The 23,419-nt window shown below is 53.3% G+C and overlaps 1 protein-coding gene across 3 annotated transcripts; it reads left to right on the top strand.

The window, feature by feature from the left end:
• Positions 1-5,562: 5,562 nt before the first annotated feature.
• Positions 5,563-23,024, top strand: CBLC (Cbl proto-oncogene C). 3 transcript variants are annotated; one of them, XM_055311491.1, is made up of 11 exons: positions 5,563-5,979; positions 10,565-10,711; positions 10,912-11,068; positions 11,336-11,457; positions 13,137-13,274; positions 16,416-16,503; positions 17,181-17,312; positions 18,978-19,139; positions 19,561-19,629; positions 22,520-22,635; positions 22,759-23,024. In XM_055311491.1, exons 1-11 carry the CDS (start codon positions 5,627-5,629, stop codon positions 22,766-22,768), a joined length of 1,494 nt encoding a protein of 497 aa, XP_055167466.1. In that variant the 5' UTR covers positions 5,563-5,626; the 3' UTR covers positions 22,769-23,024. The 3 variants fall into 3 exon arrangements, with proteins under 3 accessions (XP_055167466.1, XP_055167468.1, XP_055167467.1); XM_055311493.1 differs by lacking the exon at positions 10,565-10,711; XM_055311492.1 differs by lacking the exon at positions 13,137-13,274.
• Positions 23,025-23,419: the final 395 nt, after the last annotated feature.

Below are 23,419 nucleotides of genomic sequence, written 5' to 3'. Positions count from 1 at the left end.
AAATCATTTCCAAAGAGAAAAAATGATTGCAAATTAAAAAGTCATGGATTAAAAGTTGAAGGTTTAAGGCTTTGTGTTTCCATGAGTATCTAAATCTGTCATGCATTTGTGGTCAGAGTTTCAGGAGCTGGGAGGGTGAATTTGCTGCTTCAGACAAGGCTTCGGGGCACGACCCGGGCCTTGGGGCGTGGTCAGGGGGCGTGGCCAGACGCAGAGGCTTGGCTGGGATGAAGAGCCGGCTGCAGCCTGAAGGGCGGTCGGAACCTAGGGGCGGGGCCAGGGCCCCGGAGGTGTGGCCAGGATCTGGGGGCGTGGCCTGAGAAACTTTCCCAAGGGAGGAGGTAAGTTTGTACTTGGAGCGCCCTCTCGTGGCTATACTGGGGTCTGGCCTCCACTTTTTTATTTTTTATTTTTATTTTTATTTTTTTTTAAAGATTTTATTCCCTGTGGGAAGCCCGCAGGGGGACTCGATCCCAGGATCCCGGGATCACGACCTGAGCCAAAAGCTGACACTCAACCACTGAGCCACCCAGGTGCCCTGGCCTCAGCTTTTTAAAAAACACTTTATTTTTCAGAATTAAAAAAAAATAGCTTTATTGAGATATAATACATACACCATACAATTCAACTATTTTAAGTGTACAATTCAGGGGATCCCTGGGTGGCTCAGCGGCTTAGCGCCTGCCTTTGGCCCAGGGCGTGACCCCGGGGTCCCAGGATGGAATCCCACATCGGGCTCCCTGGGTGGGGCCTGCTTCTCCCTCTGCCTGTATCTCTGCCTCTCTCTCTCTCTCTCTCTCTCTGTGTCTCTCATGAATAAATAAATAAATCTTTAAAAAAAAATCTATTCCTCAAAGCAAATTAATAAAAAAATTAAAAAATAAAAAATAAAATAATTAAAGTGTACAATTCAGGGGCCCCCCGGGTGCCTCAGTCAGTCAAGCATCTGCCTTTTGCTCAGGTCAATATCCCGGAGTCCTGGGATGGAACCCCATATCAGGCTCAGTGGTCAGTGGGGAGTCTCCTTCTCCCTCTCTCTGCCCCTCCGCTGCCCCCACTCGTGCTCTCTCTCTCAAATGAATAAATAAAATCTTTAAAAATATAAAGTGGGGCAGCCCCGGTGGCCCAGCGGTTTAGCGCCGCCTTCAGCCCGGCGTGTGATCCTGGAGAACCCGATGGAGTGCCACGTCGGGCTCCCTGCATGGAGCCTACTTCTCCCTCTGCCTGTGTCTCTGCCTTTCTCGCTGTGTCTGTCATAAATAAATTTTTTTAAAATTAAAAAAAAGATTTAATAAATAAATAAATAAATAAAACAAGGATATTGTCCCTGCTAATCCCTTTAAAAATAAATAAATAAATAAATAAATAAATAAATAAATAAATTGTACAGTTCCATGGTTTTAGTAAATTCAAAGAGCTGTTCAATTATTACAACCAATTTATTTTTATTTTATTTTTTTTCCAATTTATTTTTTTTAATTTTACTTATTTATTCATGAGAGACACACAGAGAGAGAGACAGAGACACAGGCAGAGGGAGAAGCAGGCTCCCTGCGGGGAGCCCCACGTGGGACTCAATCCCAGGACCCCAGGATCACGTGGGGAACTGAAGGCAGGCGGTTAGCTGCTGAGCCACCCAGGCATCCCATTACAACCAATTTAAAACCATGTCTTCACCCCCAAAATAAACCCCATATCCTTTAGTAGTCACTCTGTATTTCTCCCCAACCTCCTTCAGCTCAGGTGATCCCTAATATATTTTATATAGATTTATATAGATTTGTACAGATTTGCCTATTCTGAACACTTTATATAAATTTAATTATACGGGCAGCCCGGGTGGCTCAGCGGTTTGGTGTTGCCTTCAGCCCAGGGCGTGATCCTGGAGATCCAGGATTGAGTCCCACCTACATGGGGCTCCCCGCAGGGAGCCTGCTTCTCCCTCTGCCTATATCTCTGCCTCTCTCCCAGTGTCTCTCATGAATAAATAAATAAAATCTTAAAAAAAAAAAAGATCTGAGCTGAGATCAAAAGTCAAACACTGAACTAAATGAGCCACCCAGGCACCTCTAGCATAATGTTTTTGAGGTTTATCTACCTTGTAGCATTCATTCCTTTTACTGGTCAAAAAAAAACCTTCCATTGTCCAGGTAACTGCTTTTAATTTACCCATTTATCAGCTGATGGACGTTTAGGTGGTCTCCACAAACACTTTCGTAGATGCACGTTTTCAGTTGTCCAGAATATATATATATGCACAGGAGTGGAATTGCTGGGTTATACAGTAACTCTATTTTGCCATAGATAAAATCTCTTTATTTCCTCTACTTTGAGGAGCTGCCAAATTGTTTTCGAAAGCAGCTGCACCGTTTTACATTCCTACCAGCAGGGTATGGAGGTTCCAATTCCTCCACAGCCGTTCCAGTACTTATTATCTGTCTTTTCCACTACAGCCACCCTAGCAGGTGTGAAGTGGTATCTCATTGTGGTTTTGATTTTCATCCAACTGAAAACGATGCTGCAGATCTTTTCTTATCATTCACTGCTTTTGGATCCTCTTTGGGGCTAGATGAACTCTAGCTACTTTGCCATATTTCATCCAGATCTTTCAAATTAAACTATAAATGACATCATTGATGTCTCGGCACGTCCTCTTCTCAGAGTCCATCCTTGCCCTTTGCCACATCCTGCATGTCATGTTCAGCGCGACCTCCCGTGTTTTCATACTATTATCACATACAGATGCATCCCCAAATAATCTACAGCATTGGTTTTGCAGGTTTTCAACCCTGATATAAATGCCATTATCCTGTAATCCTTCTGCTTTTGCTTTTTTTTTTTTTTTAAGATTTTATTTAGGGGATCCCTGGGTGGCTCAGCTGTTTCGCGCCTGCCTTTGGCCCGGGGCGCGATCCTGGAGACCCGGGATCGAGTCCCGCGTCGGGCTCCCGGCATGGAGCCTGCTTCTCCCTCTGCCTGTGTCTCTGCTTCTCTCTCTCTCTCTCTCTCTCTGTGTGTGTGTCTATCATAAATAAATAAAAATAAATCTTTAAAAAATAAAGATTTTATTTATTCATGAGAGAGAGAGAGCACAAGCTGGCAGAGGGGCAGAGGGAGAGGGAGAAGCAGGCTCCCCACTGAGCAGAGAGCTTGACATGGGGCTCCATCCCAGGACCCCAGGATCAAGACCTGAGCTGAATGTGACCAACTGAGCCACCCAGGCACCCCTGCACTTGCTTTTTATTTTTTATATTAGCTTCCTAGGGCTGCTGTAACTTAAGACCACAAACTGAGTGGCTTAAAGCAACAAATTTATTTCCTTCCACTTCTGGAAAGTAGGAACCCCAAAATCATGGTGCTGGAAGAGCTGTGCTCTCCCTGAAGGCTCAAGAGGAGAATCCTTCTTTGCCTCTTCCTAGCTTCTGGGGTTTGCCAGTGATCCTTGACATCCCTTGGCTCCAATCTCCGCCTCTGACTTTCTTCCATGTGTCTTCCATCATGTGGGTTTTTTCTGTGTATATACCTATGTCTGTGTCCAAATTTCCGATCATGTTGGGTTCACACCCCACCCTAACAGTATGACCTCATCTTGGTGACAACGGCAAAAACCCTACTTCTAAATAAGGTCACATTCTATTTCTAAATAGGGTTCTAGCGCACTTGAATTTGGGGTAGGGCTCACTATTCAACCCAGTACACTCATCATTATGTTTTTAGGACTCACACTATTGGTATGCGTATCCAGTTCATTCACTTGAACGCTGAGTGGGAGGCCTCTGTGAGAGTATACCGCAATTTATGCATCCCTCCTCCTGCTGGTAGATGGCCTTACCTTGTTTCCAGTTTTCTCCATATCCGACTAGAATGCAATTAACATCTCTGAACTTGTCTCTTAGAGTTTCTTAGGGCAGTAATTTTCAAACTGCCCAACAAGATCCATTAGTGGGTTGTGAAATCAATTTAGTGGGTGGCGAACACGACTTTCCCTTTAATGAAATGGAATTAAATAGAACAGAAGCTATTGTAACACATGCACCTAGTCTGGTTAAGGATTACCCTGTGAAACCGTTTCAGGTATGTATGTAATGTCCCCACATGAGCAAACATGCTTAGGAGCCACAGCCCAGGATGATGCAGCCAACAACCCTCATGCCCTGTCCAAGGTCTGATGGATGCCGCCAAATGGCTTCTCCAACTCATTTGTTCATTTACACTTCCATCAGCTCCTCATCAACGCTTGCCATAGTCAAAATTTTTGACTTTTTGCCAGGCCACTGGGTTTTCATCCTGTTTCTGGAAAAGGAAGCAGGCTGAGACAGGGCAGAAATGCCAGGAGCTGGAAGACAGACCGTGCCATCCGAATGCAAGACCCGGTCTGAGATGCAACGTCGAAGATCCCCTAAGTGAAGAATTCGTGGGTTCTAAGAGAGGATGAGGGCCTGAGTAGGAAAGGGTGTTGGAATGAGCGGGTCAGCTCTCATCCTAAACCGCTTTCCCCTTACCGCACCTCTGGGGGGGGGGGGCCTGGGGCGCAGGAAGGGCGCGGTCCACGGCGCCCCCGGGTGGCCGCCCAGCGCACAGCCAGAGCTGGGCAGGTGCGCAGGTTGGGGCGAAAACCACGCTCCTGCAGCGCGGAGCCTACCAGAGGCGTCTCGACCTCTGCATTCTTGAACCCCATCTTCCCGCCTCATCTCCTGGGGGACCCAGGGGCCCACCTCCTCTGGAAATCTGGGTGTCTCAGCTCTAGCCCGATTTCCCACAACCCCGGCGCCCATCACGTGGGGACTCACGAATTATGTTGCCAAATTCCTGCTCCCCCAGACACCCAGCCCTGCTACTAGGGGACCAAGGGGGGTCTGGTCTGGTCGCGCTAAGCTTTCCTTGTCCGGGGCAAAGAGATAGCACTATCTCCACCGACGCTGACTTCTAGAAATTGCAGCTCTTTGACCTTTAATCCCATGCTAAGGCTAAAGATCCAAACCTGCGTCCGAAAGCCCCAGGAATGCCCTGTCCCAGCCCCACCTCCCCGCAGGGTGGATAAAGCCCCCAGCCTCCTGGGTCCCTGGGTGGCTCAGCGGCGGAGCGTCTGCCTTCGGCTCAGGGCACGATCCTGGGGTTCCAGGATCGAGTCCCATATGGGGCTCCCCGCAGGAAGCCTGCTTCTTCCTCTGCCTGTGTCTCTGCCTCGCTCTCTCTGTCTCTCATAAATAAAAAAAAAATTTTTAAACTTTAAAAAACAGAAGCTCCCAGCCCCACCCCCAACCCCAAAAGCCTCAGGTACCCTCCTCCGGTGCAACCTTGAGACCCAGCTTCCAGAAGGTCTCAGAAGCGGCCCAGGTATCCTACCTACAATCCCCACCCATTGAAGAGTCTTCCCCTATCTCCACCCATCCGGCCCTCTTTAGGGGATCAGACTTGCGCACCCCATCTCTAGGAAGCCGGGTACCAGACCCTCCCCCGCCCCCCGCCTCCGCCCGCTGCAGACCCGGGTACCTGCAGTCCCCTCCCTGCTTCCCCAGGGTCCGCCCACCCCCCGCCTTCCGCTCGGGGCCCCGCCCCCACCCGGGCCCGGCCGGCCGCACCTTTGCCCGCCGCCCGCCTCCCTCCCCCGGCACCCGAGGGCCCCATGGCCGCGGCGGCTGCCCCCCGGGGGCGGCGGTGGGAAGAGGCCCGCGAGCTCCGCCGCGCGGTGAGGCTGCTGCGGCGCCTGGAAGAGCAATGCGGGGACCCCCGGCTGGCCTCCGGGCCCCCCTCGCTGCGAGACCTGCTGCCCCGCACCGCGCAGCTGCTGCGCGACGTGGCCCACGCCCGGCGGGCGGCCGGGGGGGGCGGCCCCGAGGACCCCGGGGGTGCGAGGGACTTTCTCATCGTCTACGTTCACAACCTGGAGGCCAAGAGCAGGCAGGTGGCGGCACTGCTGCCATCCCGGGGCGACAGGGGCGCGGACGACGAGCTCTTCCGGGAGGGCTCCAGACTCAGGTGAGCAGCCGCCCTCGCCCGGGACAGAGAGGGGATCTGGAGTCCGGGCCCCCAGCCCCTCCTTCCTCAGACCCGGGGATCCAGGCCCCCACCCCCCTCCTCCCTCAGACCCCGGGGTCCGGGCCCCCAGCCCCTCCTCCCTCAGACCCGGGGGTCCGGGCCCCCAGCCCCTCCTCCCTCAGACTCAGGGATCCAGGCCCCCAGCCCCTCCTTCCTCAGACCCAGGGATCCAGGCCCCCAGCCCCTCCTCCCTCAGACTCAGGGATCCAGGCCCCCAGCCCCTCCTTCCTCAGACCCAGGGATCCAGGCCCCCAGCCCCTCCTTCCTCAGACCCAGGGATCCAGGCCCCCAGCCCCTCCTTCCTCAGACCCAGGGATCCAGGCCCCCAGCCCCTCCTCCCTCAGACCCGGGGGTCCAGGCCCCCAGCCCCTCCTCCCTCAGACCCAGGGATCCAGGCCCCCAGCCCCTCCTTCCTCAGACCCAGGGATCCAGGCCCCCAGCCCCCTCCTCCCTCAGACCCGGGGGTCCAGGCCCCCGCCCCCCTCCTCCCTCAGATCCAGGGATCCAGGCCCCCAGCCCCCCTCCTCCCTCAGACCCCGGGGGTCCAGGCCCCCTGCCCCTCCTCCCTCAGATCCAGGGGGTCCAGGCCCCCAGCCCCCCTTCCTCCTCAGACCCGGGGGTCCAGGCCCCCAGCGCCTCCTCCCTCAGACCTGAAGGTCCAGGCCCCCCGCCCCCCTCCTCCCTCAGACCCGGGGATCCAGGCCCCCACCCCCCTCCTCCCTCAGACCCCGGGGTCCGGGCCCCCAGCCCCTCCTCCCTCAGACCCGGGGGTCCGGGCCCCCAGCCCCTCCTCCCTCAGACTCAGGGATCCAGGCCCCCAGCCCCTCCTTCCTCAGACCCAGGGATCCAGGCCCCCAGCCCCTCCTCCCTCAGACTCAGGGATCCAGGCCCCCAGCCCCTCCTTCCTCAGACCCAGGGATCCAGGCCCCCAGCCCCTCCTTCCTCAGACCCAGGGATCCAGGCCCCCAGCCCCTCCTTCCTCAGACCCAGGGATCCAGGCCCCCAGCCCCTCCTCCCTCAGACCCGGGGGTCCAGGCCCCCAGCCCCTCCTCCCTCAGACCCAGGGATCCAGGCCCCCAGCCCCTCCTTCCTCAGACCCAGGGATCCAGGCCCCCAGCCCCCTCCTCCCTCAGACCCGGGGGTCCAGGCCCCCGCCCCCCTCCTCCCTCAGATCCAGGGATCCAGGCCCCCAGCCCCCCTCCTCCCTCAGACCCCGGGGGTCCAGGCCCCCTGCCCCTCCTCCCTCAGATCCAGGGGGTCCAGGCCCCCAGCCCCCCTTCCTCCTCAGACCCGGGGGTCCAGGCCCCCAGCGCCTCCTCCCTCAGACCTGAAGGTCCAGGCCCCCGCCCCCCTCCTCCCTCAGACCCGGGGGTCCAGGCCCCCAGCCCCCTCCTCCCTCAGACCCGGGGGTCCGGGCCCCCTGCCCCTCCTCCCTCAGACCCAGGAGTCTAGGCCCCCAGCCCCTCCTCCTTCAGACCCAGGAATCCAGGCCCCCAGCCCCTCTTCCCTCAGACCCAAGAGTCCAGGTCCCCCGTACCCTCCTCCTCCCTCAGACCCAGGAGTTTGGGGGGGGCCAGCCCCTCCTCCCTCAGATCCAGGGGTCCTGACCCCTAGCCCCCTGCTCCCTCAGACCTAGGAGTCCAAGTCCCAACCCCTTCTCCCTGAGAGAAGCTGGAAAACTGAGCAATCCAGTTTTTTCTTTGGACTAGATGCCCTCAGCTCCCCATTTCCCCTCTTTCTTAGCCACCCAGCACCCTGCTTCAAATTGCCCCCCCTCTCCCAGAGGCCTAGACACACAATCTGGGAATGTGGGCACCCCAGCGAGCTTGTTACATGAGGAGGGATGGACTGACATCCCCATTGTCTCGCCTGACTAAGGGGATGCACAGCACCCCTGTCCCCTGGCACCACCCAGCCCACCGTCTTGGTTCCTGAGGAACAGCTAGCTCAGGTCCTGGGGCTTATCTCTAGGGCCCCCTCTTCTGAACTCTGGGGAAGGGGCTGCTGAGTGACCAGAGCAGATGAGGATTGGGGTCTAGAGCCTGGAACAAAACAAAGTCTGGACGGGTGGCTCTCAACCCTCTCAGGCAAATACTTTGTAGTGTCTCCTTAAATTCATCCAGAAATGAAATGCAAAGGTTAAATTAACTACCTACCCATAATTTTTTTTAAATCACCATAGTACCCCAAATGTATTATAAGGGATGACAAAAAGGCTGCCCTTCATAATAACATTATCTGTGTTCCAAATGAAAATGCCAAGACACAATTAAAATTATTCTGAAAGGCAAACTTGCTAATCAGACACTTGCACCCCTAGACAGGATCCTTTATCACTGAACCAGTCTTCCTGCCATATATAGGATAGTTGAATTTCTGTAAAATTCAGCAGAAATTTAAGATGTACAGAAAAATGCTTTTGTAGGTGTGCATGGACGGTTCAGTTGATTGTCTGCCTTCAGCTCAGGTCGTGATCCTGGGGTCCTGGGATCGAGTCCCGTGTAGGGCTCCCTGCTCAGCGGGGAGTCTGTTTCTCCCTCTTTCCCCTACTTGTGCTCTCTCACTCTCTCTCAAATACATAAATAAAATCTTTTTTTAAATGCTTCTGTAAAACAAAATTGGGCTTTAGGTTTAGATAATTTAAAATAGATTTTCCACTTTCACTGATGTCTGATGGGACATTGGAAAGTGGAGTGGAATGTGGGTAAATTTTGCTGGGGGGGGGTTGTCCCCCACAATCTAGCCTCTCTACCATAATCACGATGTCAAGTTAATTTCTAGAAGCCCCTTAGAAAAGTGGTGTAACTCCACTGAGAATCACTGTTCCAAAAACTAGGAAGCATAGAGGCTTAGTGAGTATCTGAGTGAGTGTTCTAGAGTTACTAGTGTCATAGCAACTCTCTGAAGAAGATCCTAGAACAACAATCTCCACTAAAAATCTAATGCAACCCACATGTGTAGTTTTATTTTCTAGTAGACATATTACAGAAAGATTTTTTTTTAAGATTTTATTTTTAAGTAATCTCTACACCCAACATGGGGCTTGAACTCACACCCCCGGGATCAAGAGTCACCGGCTTCACTGACTGAGCCAGTGAGGCACCCAAGAAAGATTTTTTTTTTTAACAAGTGCAATGAGGTTTTTTTTTTAATTTTTTTATTTATTTATGATAGTCACAGAGAGAGAGAGAGAGAGGCAGAGACACAGGCAGAGGTAGAAGCAGGCTCCATGCACCGGGAGCCCGATGTGGGATTCGATCCCGGATCTCCAGGATCACGCCCTGGGCCAAAGGCAGGCGCCAAACCGCTGCGCCACCCAGGGACCCCAAGTGCAATGAGTTTTAATAACCTTCCCTTTATTTAACTCACAATATGTAAAATATTATCATCTCAACTTATAATCAGTATAAAGCCATAATTAATAAGATAGTTCACATTCTTTTTAATTTTTTCCACTAAGTTTCAGAAATCTGCTGTGTATTTCACATTTTGAGCACATGTCCGTTTGGACCAGCCACATGCTGGTAGTGGCTATGTACTCGACTCTGGGAAGGGGAGATGTTTAGGCACCTCAGGGGTAGCCCTATAAGGTGCCAGGACCCCTATAGACCTGGCTCAAGGAGGCTCTTAATATAAAATAATACAAACGATAATAATTAACATGCACTGAGTGCCGACTGTATGCCAGGTACACTGGGCATTTTCTGTGCTCCTAAGGCTGGACAAGGAGCACCTGCATGGCTCAGTGGTTGAGTGTTTGCCTTCAGCTCAGGTCGTGAACCCAGGGTCCTGGGATGGAGCCCAGTTCGGACTCCCTGCTCAACTGGGGGTCCCCTCCTCCCTCTCCCTCTGCTGCTCCTCCTGTTCCTTCTCTCTCTCTCTCTCTCTCTCTCTCTCAAATAAATAAATAAATAAAACCTTAAAAAAAATAAGACATGGAAAAGTCCGCATTGATCCCCCTGGGAGACAGGGACTGTGCATGTCCTGCACTTGTACCCATTTCACAGTTGAGGAAACAGTCTTAAGGGGGGGTAAAGGAACCTCCCCAAAATGACACAGCTAAGAGTCAGAGCTACCCTTTGCTGCCCCCCACATCCTGACCCATACCCTAGGGAGGCAGCTGGCAGGAGAAAGCACAGAGGTCCCCCCACCGGGGGGCTGAAAACAAGAAGGCTCCCAGCAGCCCAGCCCCTGCTCACAGACCACTCCCAGTGCCCTCAGCTCTGGTGCGCCCATCTCTGACAACGCAGGGCTCCTCCTTGGGCCCCGGTGGGCTGCAGGTGGAGGCTGGGATCTGTTTGCTGGAGGATGACTCGGATATTGGGCAGCACCTCCCTTTCCTTCACAGGCAGGGAAATCAAGGTTCATGGAGGGGACAGGTGGCAGGGTGTCAATCGACTTTGGCCCTGCACTGATATGTTACAGCGTCTGGGGGCCTGGTGCCTGTGGATATTCCCCACAGCGGGCTCAGGTGTCAGGGGGAGCCCCAAGGTCCAGCCCAGGCCCTCAGAGCCCATCCCCACAGGCGACAGCTGGCCAAGCTGGCCCTCATCTTCAGTTACATGCACGCGGAACTGGGCGCGCTCTTCCCCAAGGGAGAGTACTGTGGACACACGTACAAGCTCACCAAGGCCTCAGCCCACAACTTCTGGAGGAGGCACTGCGGAGCCCGGTGAGTGAGCACCTGTCCCCAGGGCCGCTTAGCTCCTGGACCCTCGTCCTATCCCTGCCCTGGGGACCCAGGAGTCCAAGCCCCCAGCCCCTCCTCCCTCAGATCCAGGGGTCCAGGCCTCAGCTGCCTCCTTCCTAGAGGTCTTCCCATCCTAGGTTCCCAGGGGCCTTAGCTGCATACTCCACCCCCCCTCCATCCAGGTGTATGCTGCCCTGGGCTGAGTTTGAGTCGCTCTTGTGCACCTGCCACCCAGTGGAATCAGGCGCCACGGCCCTGGCCTTGCGCTCCACCATTAACCTCACCTGCAGTGGCCACGTGTCCATCTTCGAGTTTGACATCTTCACCAGGCTCTTTCAGGTGAGTGAAGGCCAAGGCTGGAAGCTCAGAATCTTGGGTCCTGAGGGGAAGGAGAGGTTGGGAACATGGCCTCCTGGGTCTGAGGGAAGAGAGGCTGGGATCCCAGACTCATGGCTCCTGGGGAAGGAGGGTTCTGGGGTCTTCTGTGTAAGGTTCCTAGGCTCACCAAGGATGTAAGCTGAGTGGCTATGTTCTGAGACCCAGGGAGGCAGGAGTTTCGGGCTGCTTCCTCAGCCCCTCCCTGACCCAAGTGTTGCCCCACTCCAGCCATGGCCAACGCTTCTCAAGAACTGGCAGCTCCTGGCGGTCAACCACCCGGGCTACATGGCCTTCCTCACATACGATGAGGTCCAAGTGCGTCTGCAGGCCTGCAGAGACAAGCCAGGCAGGTAAGAGGGCCCGGCCTCAGGAGGAGGAGGCTGCTGGGGGCTCCAGGGTCTGGAGCCTGGGCTGGGCTGTGGTGGGAGCACAGCCAGCCTTTGGAGAGTAAGAATGGAAGGACCGAGGTACCTGTGACTCCCAGACTGCCAAGACCTAAGAGGTAGGATGCTGAGTGCCTCCTGCCATCCTGCCTCATCTTCTGGGACCTCCCAGGAGCCTGATGATGTTGAGCAGTGTTCAACATGCACCACCATCCAAAGTGCAATTCTGCTGACACCCTCTTGCAATGCACCTTCTCACAGTCCAGCAGCTAAAGGAACAATATGTGGTCTGACCAGGGGCCTGAAGACCCTCCCCAGCATAAGATCCATTTCTGATACATCGGAATTCATACTGTACTATCTATTAAAGTCTTTTAAGATGACCCTCCTACACCTGCTGGGGTAGGAGACTAGGGACCAGACACCTGAGTCCTTTTTTTTTTTTTAAAGATTTATTTAGGGATCCCTGGGTGGCGCAGCAGTTTGGCGCCTGCCTTTGGCCCAGGGCACGATCCTGGAGACCCGGGATCGAATCCCACGTCGGGCTCCCAGTGCATGGAGCCTGCTTCTCCCTCCGCCTGAGTCTCTGCCTCTCTCTCTCTCTCTCTGTGTGTGTGACTATCATAAATAAATTAAAAAAATTAAAAAAATAAAGATTTATTTATTTATGATAGACATAGAGAGAGAGAGAGAGAGAGAGAGAGAGAGGCAGAGACACAGGCAGAGGGAGAAGCAGGCTCCATGCAGGGAGGCCGACGTGGGATTCGATCCCGGGACTCCAGGATCGCACCCTGGGCCAAAGGCAGGCGCCAAACTGCTGAGCCACCCAGGGATCCCCGACACCTGAGTCCTTAAATTATTTCAAGCCAGGAATTTTGAGCTGTTGGGTCCTCCCAGAGGGCTAAGGATTGAGAGGCTGAGCTACCTGGAACACTAAAGGTTAAGGGAATAGTTCACATTCATGAATCTTTGCAGGGCTGAGGTATGAGAACCTCAGGACAGCAACTGTGTTAGCACTCTCCCACTTACACTTCAAAATGGTTTAAAGGGAAAGAAGAAGGGATGGATTAATTCTCATAATTGAAAAGACCAGGTATGGGATTTCGGGTGCAGCTGGATCTAGGTGCTCACAAGCTATTGTCAGGAATGGGTTCCTATTCTTCCCTGTGTCTACTTTCCTCTGTTTTTGCTTCATTCTCAGACATGGTAATTCCTTATGGTGGCAAATGATTTCTAGAAGCCCCAGCCATACACCCTCCCAGCTTAGCAACCTCTGTAGAAATGGGGTACCTTGTTCCTGATACTTCTAGCAAAAATCTCAGGGCTGATTTTCATCACTATGGTCAGGGGTCCTACAATGCACTGATTGGTCAAGGTAGAACCAGCCTTGTCTAAAGTCTCCTAGTGAAGGAAGAGAGAGAGCCGAGCAGGTAAAACGTGGATATCCCCTACAGTGGCAGACAGAAATCTTTTTTTTTTAATTTTTATTTTTTGGCAGACAGAAATCTTAATGTTCATTGCCTTAAAAAGTGGGAAGGTTAAGGGAACTTAGACACCTGGGTCCCCAACAGAATGGGGAGCTGCGAAGTCTCAGATGGGCCAGGGCTGACACTCCCTCACCCCATCCTACCAACCTCTTCCTCCAGCTACATCTTCCGTCCCAGCTGCACTCGCCTGGGTCACTGGGCCATCGGATACGTGAGCTCAGATGGCAGCATCCTGCAGACCATCCCTCTCAACAAACCCCTGTTCCAAGCACTCCTGGACGGACAAAAGGAAGGCTTGTGAGTCACCATCCTGGCAGGGGGAGGGTGTCAGCAGCACGCACTTGGAAAGGTGGTGCGCGTTGAGCACTGCCCAAGATCACTCTGGGGGCTCGCGGGTTGCTCGGCAAACGCTGTACATTTGCAGTACCACATTGTTCCAGTAGGTGGCAGACGAGGGTCTTGAGCAAGGGGTGCCTTCCTCTTTAAAAGATTTTATTTGTTTATTGTAGAGAGGGGCGGGGCAGGGACGCAGGTAGAAAGAGAAGCTCCTGGAGGCTCTGTGCTGAGCTTGGAGCCCGACACCAGCCTTGATCTCACAACTCTGACATCAGGACCTAAGCCAAAATCAAGAGTCGGAAGCCTAACCCACTGAGCCACCCCCCCAAGGGCGCCTTTTTTAGTTCACAGAAAGCTGCCATGTGGGCTAGCAAGTGTCTGGGGGACGCCTGTGGGGAGTGGTTCCACTGGTTCCATTCCTGGGAATTCTGCTGAAAAGCTTTTCCTTCTAGATAACCATAACCTGTTCTAGAATCTAGACTGTTGTGGACTTTTTAAAAGATTTTATTTATTTATTCATGAGAGAGGCAGGGATATAGGCAGAGGGAGAAGCAGGCTCCCTGCAGGGAGCGTGATGCGGGACTCGATCCCAGGACCCCGGGATAATGACCTGAGCCAAAGGTAGACGCTCAGCCACTGAACCACCCAGGTGCCCCTTTTTAAATTTTTTTTTAAAGATTTATTTATTTATGATAGACAGAGAGAGAGAGAGACAGGCAGAGGGAGAAGCAGGCACCATGCTGGGAACCCGACGTGGGACTCGATCCGGGGTCTCTAGGATTGCGCCCTGGGCCAAAGGCAGGCGCTAAACCGCTGAGCCACCCAGGGATCCCCCCCTTTTATGTTTTTTAAATTTTAAGTAGGCTCCACACCCAATATGCAATTTGAACTCGCTCCCCCGAGATTGAGAATCACATGCCTTACCGACTGCACCAGCCAGGTGTCCCATCTGGTCACATTTTTGTCAACCAATTGCTGCCTTATTGGTAACCAGTAGTTACCTTTATGTGTTTTCCTGCCGAACGACACCGTATTTAATATGTAGTCGATTCTCTCACAGTGACCTCCCGGCCCACAGCACTATAACTCACTTCCGAAGGAAGCTCCTCTAACACTGTGTTTTCTCCATAAGATGCATCCCAGCCTTACACTTAGGAATGCTGGACAGCACCCCGGCACTATCTGGGGGTCATTTAAAATGGCGAAATCACCAACAAGAAGCGCTAAAGTACAAAAAAACAGTGGCACTAAATCCACTGATAAGGATATTTGTTTACAGAGCAAGGAGCTGAAACCAGAAGGCAGAGTGTCGCCTTCTCCAACCTCGCTCAGAAATGCATCAGGTGACTCAAATTTTTTGCCACTCTGTATAGTCAGCACATGATCACCCAAGTGCCATGACTATTGATTTGGGGGTGACACAGACATTTTAGCAGGTAGAAACATTTGCAGATCCAGAATCCAAGAATAATGAAGCTCTCTTGGTTATGCTATTATATCCCTATCCGACAACCGAGAAAGACTGAGGTCCAGAGACACGGAGCTACTTGCCGGGGTCACGCAGCTGCTGAGCTCATCGGCTAGGATTTGAAGCCAGGCTCAGTACATGGACCCTCGCCCACCATAATGTCTTGAGTTCCCAGTCAGACTTCATTGGAGAAAAGGATTCTAGAGATAAAATAAGTGTGAACACACCATCAATCTGGTTGAACCCCCACCCCCTGCACCTGCCTCACACACATATCCCACCACCATTATAAAGACGGGAAGATAAAGGCCCTGAAAGGGGAGAAGAGACTCAGTGAATCTCTTGAACCCCTCAGTGAGGTGGCTTTCTAGGTCTAAAGTTGATCACAGCAGGGATGCCTGGGTGGCTCAGCCGTTGTGTCAACCTTCGACTCGGGTTGTGATCCCAGGGTCCCAGGATCGAGTCCCGCATTGGGTTCTTTGCAAGGAACTTGCTTCTCCCTCTGCCTCTCTCTGTGTGTCTCATGAATAAATAAATAAAATATTTTTTTAAATAAATAAATAATAAAATTGATCACAGCAGTTCCCTCTGGGGGCGTTTAGGTGTGGGGAAAGGATACTGTACATGTTTTATGGGTGCCACCAGTCTTTGCCCCTGGCATGATTATGTCCATTTTACAGAAAGGAAAACTGAGTGCAGGGAGGTAGAGCTGCCCAGCCCAGGGTACACAGTGTATGTGGGAAAGCTGCTCTGGGAACCAGGCACGGGCACTTGCCCTGCTCTACTGGGCTGGCCAGACAGAGCCACCAGCCTCAGGGGACCTGTGGCCCCACTGTTGGTCTCAGGGGGCACCTGTGACCCAGAGAATTAGGAGACTTCTTCTCGGCTGCTCTGGAGCCTGGTGGTCAGAGCTCACCCACAGCCCAGGTCCTGCGTCCCTCTAGACCCCTGTGTGGCTTCCAGCAGCAGCCTTTCCTGCTCTGAACCTCAGTAACTATATGTAAAATGAGGAGTGTAGATGATCTAGAAGGGTCTTTCTAATTCTGCTAGTCTAAGACCAGGATTGGGTCCGTCTAGCAATGTGTGACCTGAGATGTTCTTATACTTGGACCTAAACCCTCAAGAACGGGGGTGCTCTGGGAGGGTGAAGCCTGGGACTCAGTCAGTTTCCTGGTTCTTTTTTTTTTGTTTTAAAGATTTTGTTTATTTATTCATGAGAGACACACAGAGAGAGACAGAGACACAGGCAGAGGGAGAAGCAGGCTCCATGCGGGGAGCCTAACGCGGGACTTAATCCCAGGACCCCGGGATCACAACCTGAGCCAAAGGTAGACACTCAACCACTGAGCCACCCAAGCATTCCAGTTTCCTGGTTCTTGTTGAGCTGATTTGTGTTTCTAGAGCTTGAGACACTCAGGTCTAATGTGGCCTTTTTGGGGGGGTCTGAGGGGACACGGCCCTGCCCTGGAAAGTCCCAGTGTGGTGAGAAAGAAGAGAGATGATCCCCAGGCCAATGATGGGTCTGGGGGAAATGCTCATCCAGAGGCCCTGGGCCCATGGCAGAGTCAGGGGGAGTCCTTGCTCCTCTGGGGTGCGGATTGCTAGACGGCCCTCGGTCTGCCTCTCTTCCCCAGCTACCTCTACCCAAATGGGAGGAGCCACAATCCAGACCTGACTGAACTCTACCAGATGGAACCCCATCAGTACATCCATGTGTCAGAGGTGAGGTCCAGGCCTGTGCCTCCCACCCCTCCATCCCTGCTTCTTGCCCCACCCCACCGCCACTGTGCCTCTACTCCGGAAGTCTCTCCCGCAGACTCAGGCCTTGGGTTTTTGTGGCTGTGTGGCGGCCATGTGACCGGGGTAAATCACTTGGCCTCTCTCTGCCTCTGTTCCTTCTCTGGAAAACACGGTTCCTCGTGCCTCCTCCCCAGGGGTTTTTGTGGGGATTAAACCAGGAAACGATACTGCTGAGATGATCAGAATGGCTGATGTACTTGAACTTTACCCAGTGATAGCCCCTGGACCAGTTCCTAGTCTTCACAGCCACCCCACGGGTGAGAGAGGAACGGCAAATGAAATCTTTTGGTATAAGTATATCCCACACGGTATGTGGGATATACTCAGACCTAAAACGTTATGCATTATTTACCTAAAAATCAAATTTAACAAGGCATTTTTTGTATTTTTAGTTGTTAAATCTGGCAACGCTGAGTATAGACCACCCCAGAGACTGAGTTTCATAATAAAGTACATGGAAGAGGCCGCTGGACACACGGCCCTCAACTTAGGAGGGTTCAGGGCTAGCACAGAGGTTTGGGACTTTCTTCCTGTGGCCTGACTTGTATCCCCATGGCTAACACCTCCCTTCCCATCCTCCCTATCTTCTCCCCTGCTAGGAACAGCTACAGCTATACTGGGCCATGAACTCCACGTTCGAGCTCTGCAAGATCTGCGCTGAGGGCAACAAGGACGTGAAAATCAAGCCTTGTGGGCACCTGCTCTGTAGCCGCTGCCTGGCCGCCTGGCAGGTGGGTCTGACCGCCCTGCCTTCCTGTCTAGTCTCCCCCCCACCCAGCCCCCTTTATGTTAAAAGTCCTGGAAGGATTTCCCACAGGCCTCATGGATCAGATGGAGAAAGTGAGGCCCAGGGAGAGCAGGGATTTGCTTGGGGTCACTCAGGAGTGATGAGCGGGAGCCCACCTCTCTATGTCTGTGCCTCTGTCTCTATCTTGCTCTGCATTTCTCATCTCCGCTCCTCCTTCTCCAGCTGCGTTATTATTAGCAGAAAGGGCTCCTTGTTCCCTGGCTGGGTGATCTGGGGCCGGTGGCTTCCCCTCTCTGAGCCTTGACTTCCTGCCCTGGAGAAGCGGGGGCTGATGGTAGTAACTTCTCAAGGGCTATGGTGAAGCCCACAAAGCCCTCTGCAAAGGTCCCTGGGAAACTGGGGCTGTTGCCCCTGTGTACCGTAGGTGCCAGATATTAAGCTTTTTGATGGTAATTGGAGGTGCTTGACACACTATTTTTTTTTAAGATAATAGTTATTCATGAGAGAGGCAGAGGGAGAAGCAGGCTCCCCACCAGGTGCCCAATGGCGGACTCGATCCTGGGACTCCAGGATCATGACCTGAGCCAAAAGTAGACGCTCAGCCACTCAGGTGCCCCTTTTACATGTTTTTGATGGCTGAGGCATGCATTCCAAAGGCATTCGTTCATCTTGAATACACATATTGCCAGCTGTAGGACACAGCTCCTAGCAAAACGACAGAATAAGGAACCAGGCCACCCCCTCATGAAGTTCCCCTTTAGAAAACCCAGGGTAACTAGTCAGATAGCAGACCCCTTAAGTGACCCCACTTTTCCCTTTCCATGCCCTAATGCCTTAAATTCACCAATGAAGAGTAAACCTGCAAATCCATAGATACCACACTCAGCGCCTAATAAAGGCAGAGCCCTGGGTGCATGCATCTTCTCTCTCTGTCCACTTGGGACTCACTGTGGGGAGCCAGCATGCAACGTATCCCCCGGGACCTGTGAGTAATCAATCTTGGTTTGTTTTTTTTTAAAGATTTTATTTTTTTATTCATGAGAGACACAGAGAGAGAGGCAGAGACACAGGCAGAGGGAGAAGCAGGCTCCCTGCGGGGAGCCTGATGAGGGACTCAATCCCAGGGCCCCGGGACCATATCTTGAGCCAAAGGCACATGGCCAACCACTGAGCCATGCAGGCACCCCTCAGTCTTGTTTTTGAGAGCTCACTGGCAGTTGCTGCTAAGGTGTGTCCTATGATCATAAGCACCACAGGGACCAGCTGAGCCCCAACAGTGGCCCCAGTGGTGGTTGTGAGGCAGATGTCTGTGGGGCTCACCACGATTAGTACAGGCCCAAGCAAGTGCATCAGGCATTCCGAGGTGACAGCATCCCAGGACAGCTGAGCCCTGCCCCTCCCCCCACACAACACCCTGGCTCCGCCTGCTGGGCTCCCTGCTTGGGTGCCCCTCCTGACCTCACGCTCTGCTCCCGTGTCCCCCTTCCCATCCTGCACCCCCTCATTCCCCCCCTTCCCAACTCCTCTCCCTCTCTCTGTTTCCTCCATCTGGCCTCAGCACGTCGCTCTGTTAGGGAGGAAGGCCCTGTGGTCCCAAGGGACATGGAGGAGACCAGGGAGACCCTGACCCTATCCTTTCCCCCACCAGCACTCCGACAGCCAGACCTGCCCCTTCTGCCGCACAGAGATCAAGGGCCATGAGGCTGTGAGTGTCCATCAAATCCAAGTGAGGCCAGCGGAAGCCAGGGCCGCTGCTGAGGACCAGAGAGAGAACAGTGACCAAGCAGAGGGAGAGGAGGAGCTGGGGCAGGTAAGCAGGGCCAGGCAGGAGCTGAAACTGGAACTCCTGGGTCTGAGGGAGAAGGGGACTGGAGCCTGGACCCCTGAGTCTGAGCGAGGAGGGGACTGGGGTCTAGACCCCTGGGTCTGAGGGAGGAGGGGACTGGGGTCTAGACCCCTGGGTCTGAGGGAGGAGGGGACTGGAGTTTGGACCCCTGGGTCTGAGGGAGGAGGGAGCTGGTGACCTAGGGGTCCTAGAGACCTAGACCTTTGTTTCCCCAAGGGTCTGGGGCTCTGACTTCCTCCAGCTGCAACTCTCCCCAGGGTTAGGACTTTGCCTTACTCTCCATTCCATCTCTAAAGCCTAGGAGAGTGCTGGGACTCTAGGCAGAAGGACACGTAGGGGGAATATGACAGCTTACAATCCCCTCCCCACCCTGTGTCTCTCCTAGGTGGCTTCCTCAGCCCCCCCACAGCCCCCTCAGCTGAATGTGTCCGCAGCTAAAGACTGGCTGAGAGTGGTGAGTCAGATACTGGTGTGAGGTGGGCAGCTCAGGTCTCGTTCAGCCCCGGGCTCCCTCAGGGACTCCAGGCCCAGCACTTACCCTCTGTACCCAATGACAAGGCGCTAGGCGATCCTCTATACTCTCGCATTCTCCTCCTTACTCATCCCCCTTGCTGGCTTTCTGCCTCTCCTTCCAGCATCCCAGGCATGTCTAACCCCAGGGCCTTTGCACGAGCTATTCCCTCTGCCTGGATCTCCTTTCTCCAGGCTTGCTTTCTCATCTCCTTCTCAGGGAGACTTCCCTGACCAGCCTATCTTATTGATAAAAGGAACCCCCCTCCCTCCAAGCCTCTTCCCTGCTGACTTCCATAGTTCTTTTCACCACCTGGCAGAGGGTACAGTCCGTTTCTATCCCTGTCAGCAGGTTGTAGCCCTCCCAGAGGTTGGGACTTTGTCTTCTCTGCTATGTCTCCAGAGTCTAGAGCAGTGCCTGACATATCGCGGGTATTCAGTGGATAGGCTTTGAATGGATACAGTGAACTGGGTCTTCCCAGCAGCCCTACAAAGTCAAAGCTGTTCCCCTCTTCATTTTTCAGAGGAAAAGGGCTCAGAAAGGTGACTGCACTTGCCAAAACCTCAAAACGTGATACAAGAGAATCTAGTGGTTGGGAGGGGGTGGTCTTAGAAACCCCTAAAATCCTCTGCTTATTTTCTAAGCAAGCCCCAGCTTTCTTCTTCTCCTTCTCCTTCTTCTTCTTTAAGATTTTGTTTATTTGTTCATGAGAGACACAGAGAGAGAGGCAGAGACACAGGCAGAGGGAGAAGCAGGCTCCTTGTAGGGAGCCCAATGCGGGACTCGATCCCATGACCCTGGGATCACGCCCTGAGCCAAAGGCAGACACTCAACCACTGAGCCATCCAGGTGCCCCAAGCCCCAGCCTTCTTTCTCCCCACACCCCTCACTTCCTACCTCAGGATTTTCCAAGCCCCTGGCCTGCTGGGGAGGGGCCAGTCTCTCTTAGCATCTCAGGCTCAGCACACACTAGATTCAATCAATACAGGGCTGTCTTCAAACAAACAGCTCAGGAAGTCCGGGAACATTATTCGACCGCAGCAAACAAGTGAGCCAGCAGGAAGGGGGGTGGTGGTGACACCAGCCAGGGAAGCTAAAAACAGATCCAGACCTGCAGCCAAAAGCAAATGGAAACATTAGGAGGCACTCAGCCTGCTCCCTGAGGACAATGAGGGGGACACAGCCAGAACGGCAGGCCGATGGGGCACCTCCGGCCACATGGGCACACCTTTGCCCAGGCTGGGCCCTCCGCCTGGCATGCCCTTTCCTCTTCTCCCCAGACCCAGCCCAGTTCAAATCCCAGGCAACTCCTACCCCTTCATTCTTCAAAACATGCTGCAAGAGAGGCAGCCTGGGGGCGCCGCTTCCCAGCAAAGCGACCACCATATGAGAACAGTTAACGTGTGTATAACTTGCCATATGCCTGGCACTGCTTTTAATGTATTGATTTAATTGTCATGACAACCCAGTGAAGTAGGTCCTGTTGGGATCCCTATTATGCAGAGTGAGATGTGAGGTCACTAGCTCAAGGTGAAAGAGTCAGGACTGGCCCCCAGGCCCCTGGCTCTAGACTCCAGACTCCATCCTCCACTCCCTTGGGCCTCTGTTCCCTTGTCTGTGAAATGGGCATCATGCCAGTCCCTGCCGCACGGGGGCAAGGGGTTGGGCTGCTGTGGGCACGGGGCAAAGGGGGCTGTGTCAGTGCGGTTGTGGTTTGCATCTGCTGCTCCTACACTGCTGTTCTCCATCTGAGAAATCCACCTCTAGGCAGCAAGACTCATTCAGTGGGACCCTGGCACCTCGCTGGCCACTGGGGACCCTCACCTCCTCACTCTCTCCATGTGGAGAATAGCAATAAGCCTGGGCTGGGCCCCACAGGTTCTGATGAAGTGGGCAAGACTGAGAGTGTATGACCTGGGTCACACCCTGTCCTAGCCTCTTAGAAGACCCTATTAGCTCCCCAGGGCTCTGAGAAAAAGCCATCATACTCTCTGCAGCCCACAAGGCCTGGAGGAATCTGACCCCTCCCAACCTCTCTGACCTTTACCATCCCCCCAACTCCTCTTCAGCAACAGTGGACCCCTGCTGTGTTCTAACAAGCCACCCATCATAGGACCTCTGCCTACACCCTTCTTCCATTCGGCCCTTCTGTTCAAGTCCACCCCCTTCCAAGAGGTCTTCCCCAGCCATTTATATTGAGTTGACCCCTACTCTCCCCATGCCCGGTTCAGTTCCCTGAAGAACATCTAACACTCTCGGGATATTTTCTTGCTCATGCACTGATTACTCATGGTATTGTGCACTGATTACTCACTCTCTGGATATTTCCTTGTCCATGCACTGTTTATTCGTGGTAAGTCTCTTGCTTAGTAGATCATCAGCTGCATGAGGACAGAGATTTGTGTGTTTTATTCATTGCTGCCTCTTCAGAACCTAGAATAGTGCCTGACACACTGTAGATGCTCAGGGAATGTTTGTGAGATGGATGGATGGACGGACAGACGGACGGATGGATGGATGGATCGGTGGGTGGATGGATGATTGGATAGATGGAGGGATGGGTGGATGGAGGGGTAGATGAGTAGATAGGTGGGTGAATGGGTGATGGTGGATGGATGGATGGTTGGACAGATGGAGGGATGGGTGGACAAATAAAACTTCCTACTCAAGCCAGAGGTGCTAAGGAAAAAAAAGCATGGACCAGGGACAAGACTGTCATATTGTCTCTCCCACCGCCTCCCCCCAGCCACCAATGTGTTCCTGCTGTTTGGGACTGTGAAATGAAAGATAGCTGTAGTTCAGCTGTGACATCTCTTAATCTCTTCCCCTCCAGGTACCTCCAGCCCTCCCCAGACTGCAGGGCCCTATTCCTTTGCCAAGAATTAAGACTGTGGCCTTAGCCCCATGGCAAATCACCTCTAGCCCTCAGGCCAGGGAGGGAGCCACAGGGTAAGTGAAGAGGCAACTGGGGTTCAGGACTCCCAGGTATGCAGGAAGATGGGATGGGGGTGCATAAGGGAAACACTGATCCTATGAGATGGACAACTCTTCTTCAAACTCTCTCCATTGCAGAAACTCCTAAAGGCAAAGTCACCCCTCTGGCTGTCCTTGTGGGGCCCATGATCACGGCCCAGCCATGGGGGCTGGTGAATCTACTCCATCTGAGCCCCAGGCAGGTTCCTTCCCCTGGCCTGGCCCTGCCCTGTTGCCCAACCTGGCTGTGATTCTATCTAACCTCTCTTTCTGCCTCTCAGGGTACTAAATGTGCTGCTAAAGGGAACCCCAGGGACTGGAAGGGGTTTGTGAATAATAAATTGCCAAGCCTGGCTGTCCTCTGATATGTGGAGAAAGTGCAGGCCACCAGGGGGCAGCTTGACATTGGGAATGGGGGTCACCCCCAAGATTAACAGGGGTCTGGAGGGGCAAGTGGGAAGACCCAGGAGTCCAGGGCCCCATCCCCCGGCCCCTCCCCTCAGACCCAGGAGTCCAGAGTCCCAAGTTTTCAGGGAATCGATCCAGATACCTAAGTACTAAGTCCCTAATCAAAAGGACCTTAAATTTCTTTAAGAGTTATGCACCTGGTGTTGCCCCAATGTTCCTATCCCTCTCTTTCCTCCATTCCACTCTGGGAGTGAATTCCAGTCCAAATTAAACTGAAGAAGTGTCTCCCCACTTCACCACTAATCTTGTTGGGATCTAGTCTGCACCCCCTGAGCCCTGCCCTGTTTCCAGC

This window comes from Nyctereutes procyonoides, unplaced genomic scaffold, assembly GCF_905146905.1.
Source record: "Nyctereutes procyonoides isolate TBG_1078 unplaced genomic scaffold, NYPRO_anot_genome, whole genome shotgun sequence".
In the NCBI taxonomy this organism is placed as follows: domain Eukaryota; kingdom Metazoa; phylum Chordata; class Mammalia; order Carnivora; family Canidae; genus Nyctereutes; species Nyctereutes procyonoides.
The sequence above is the reverse complement of the archived record's forward strand: the minus strand, read 5'-3'. Positions and strand labels throughout refer to the sequence as shown.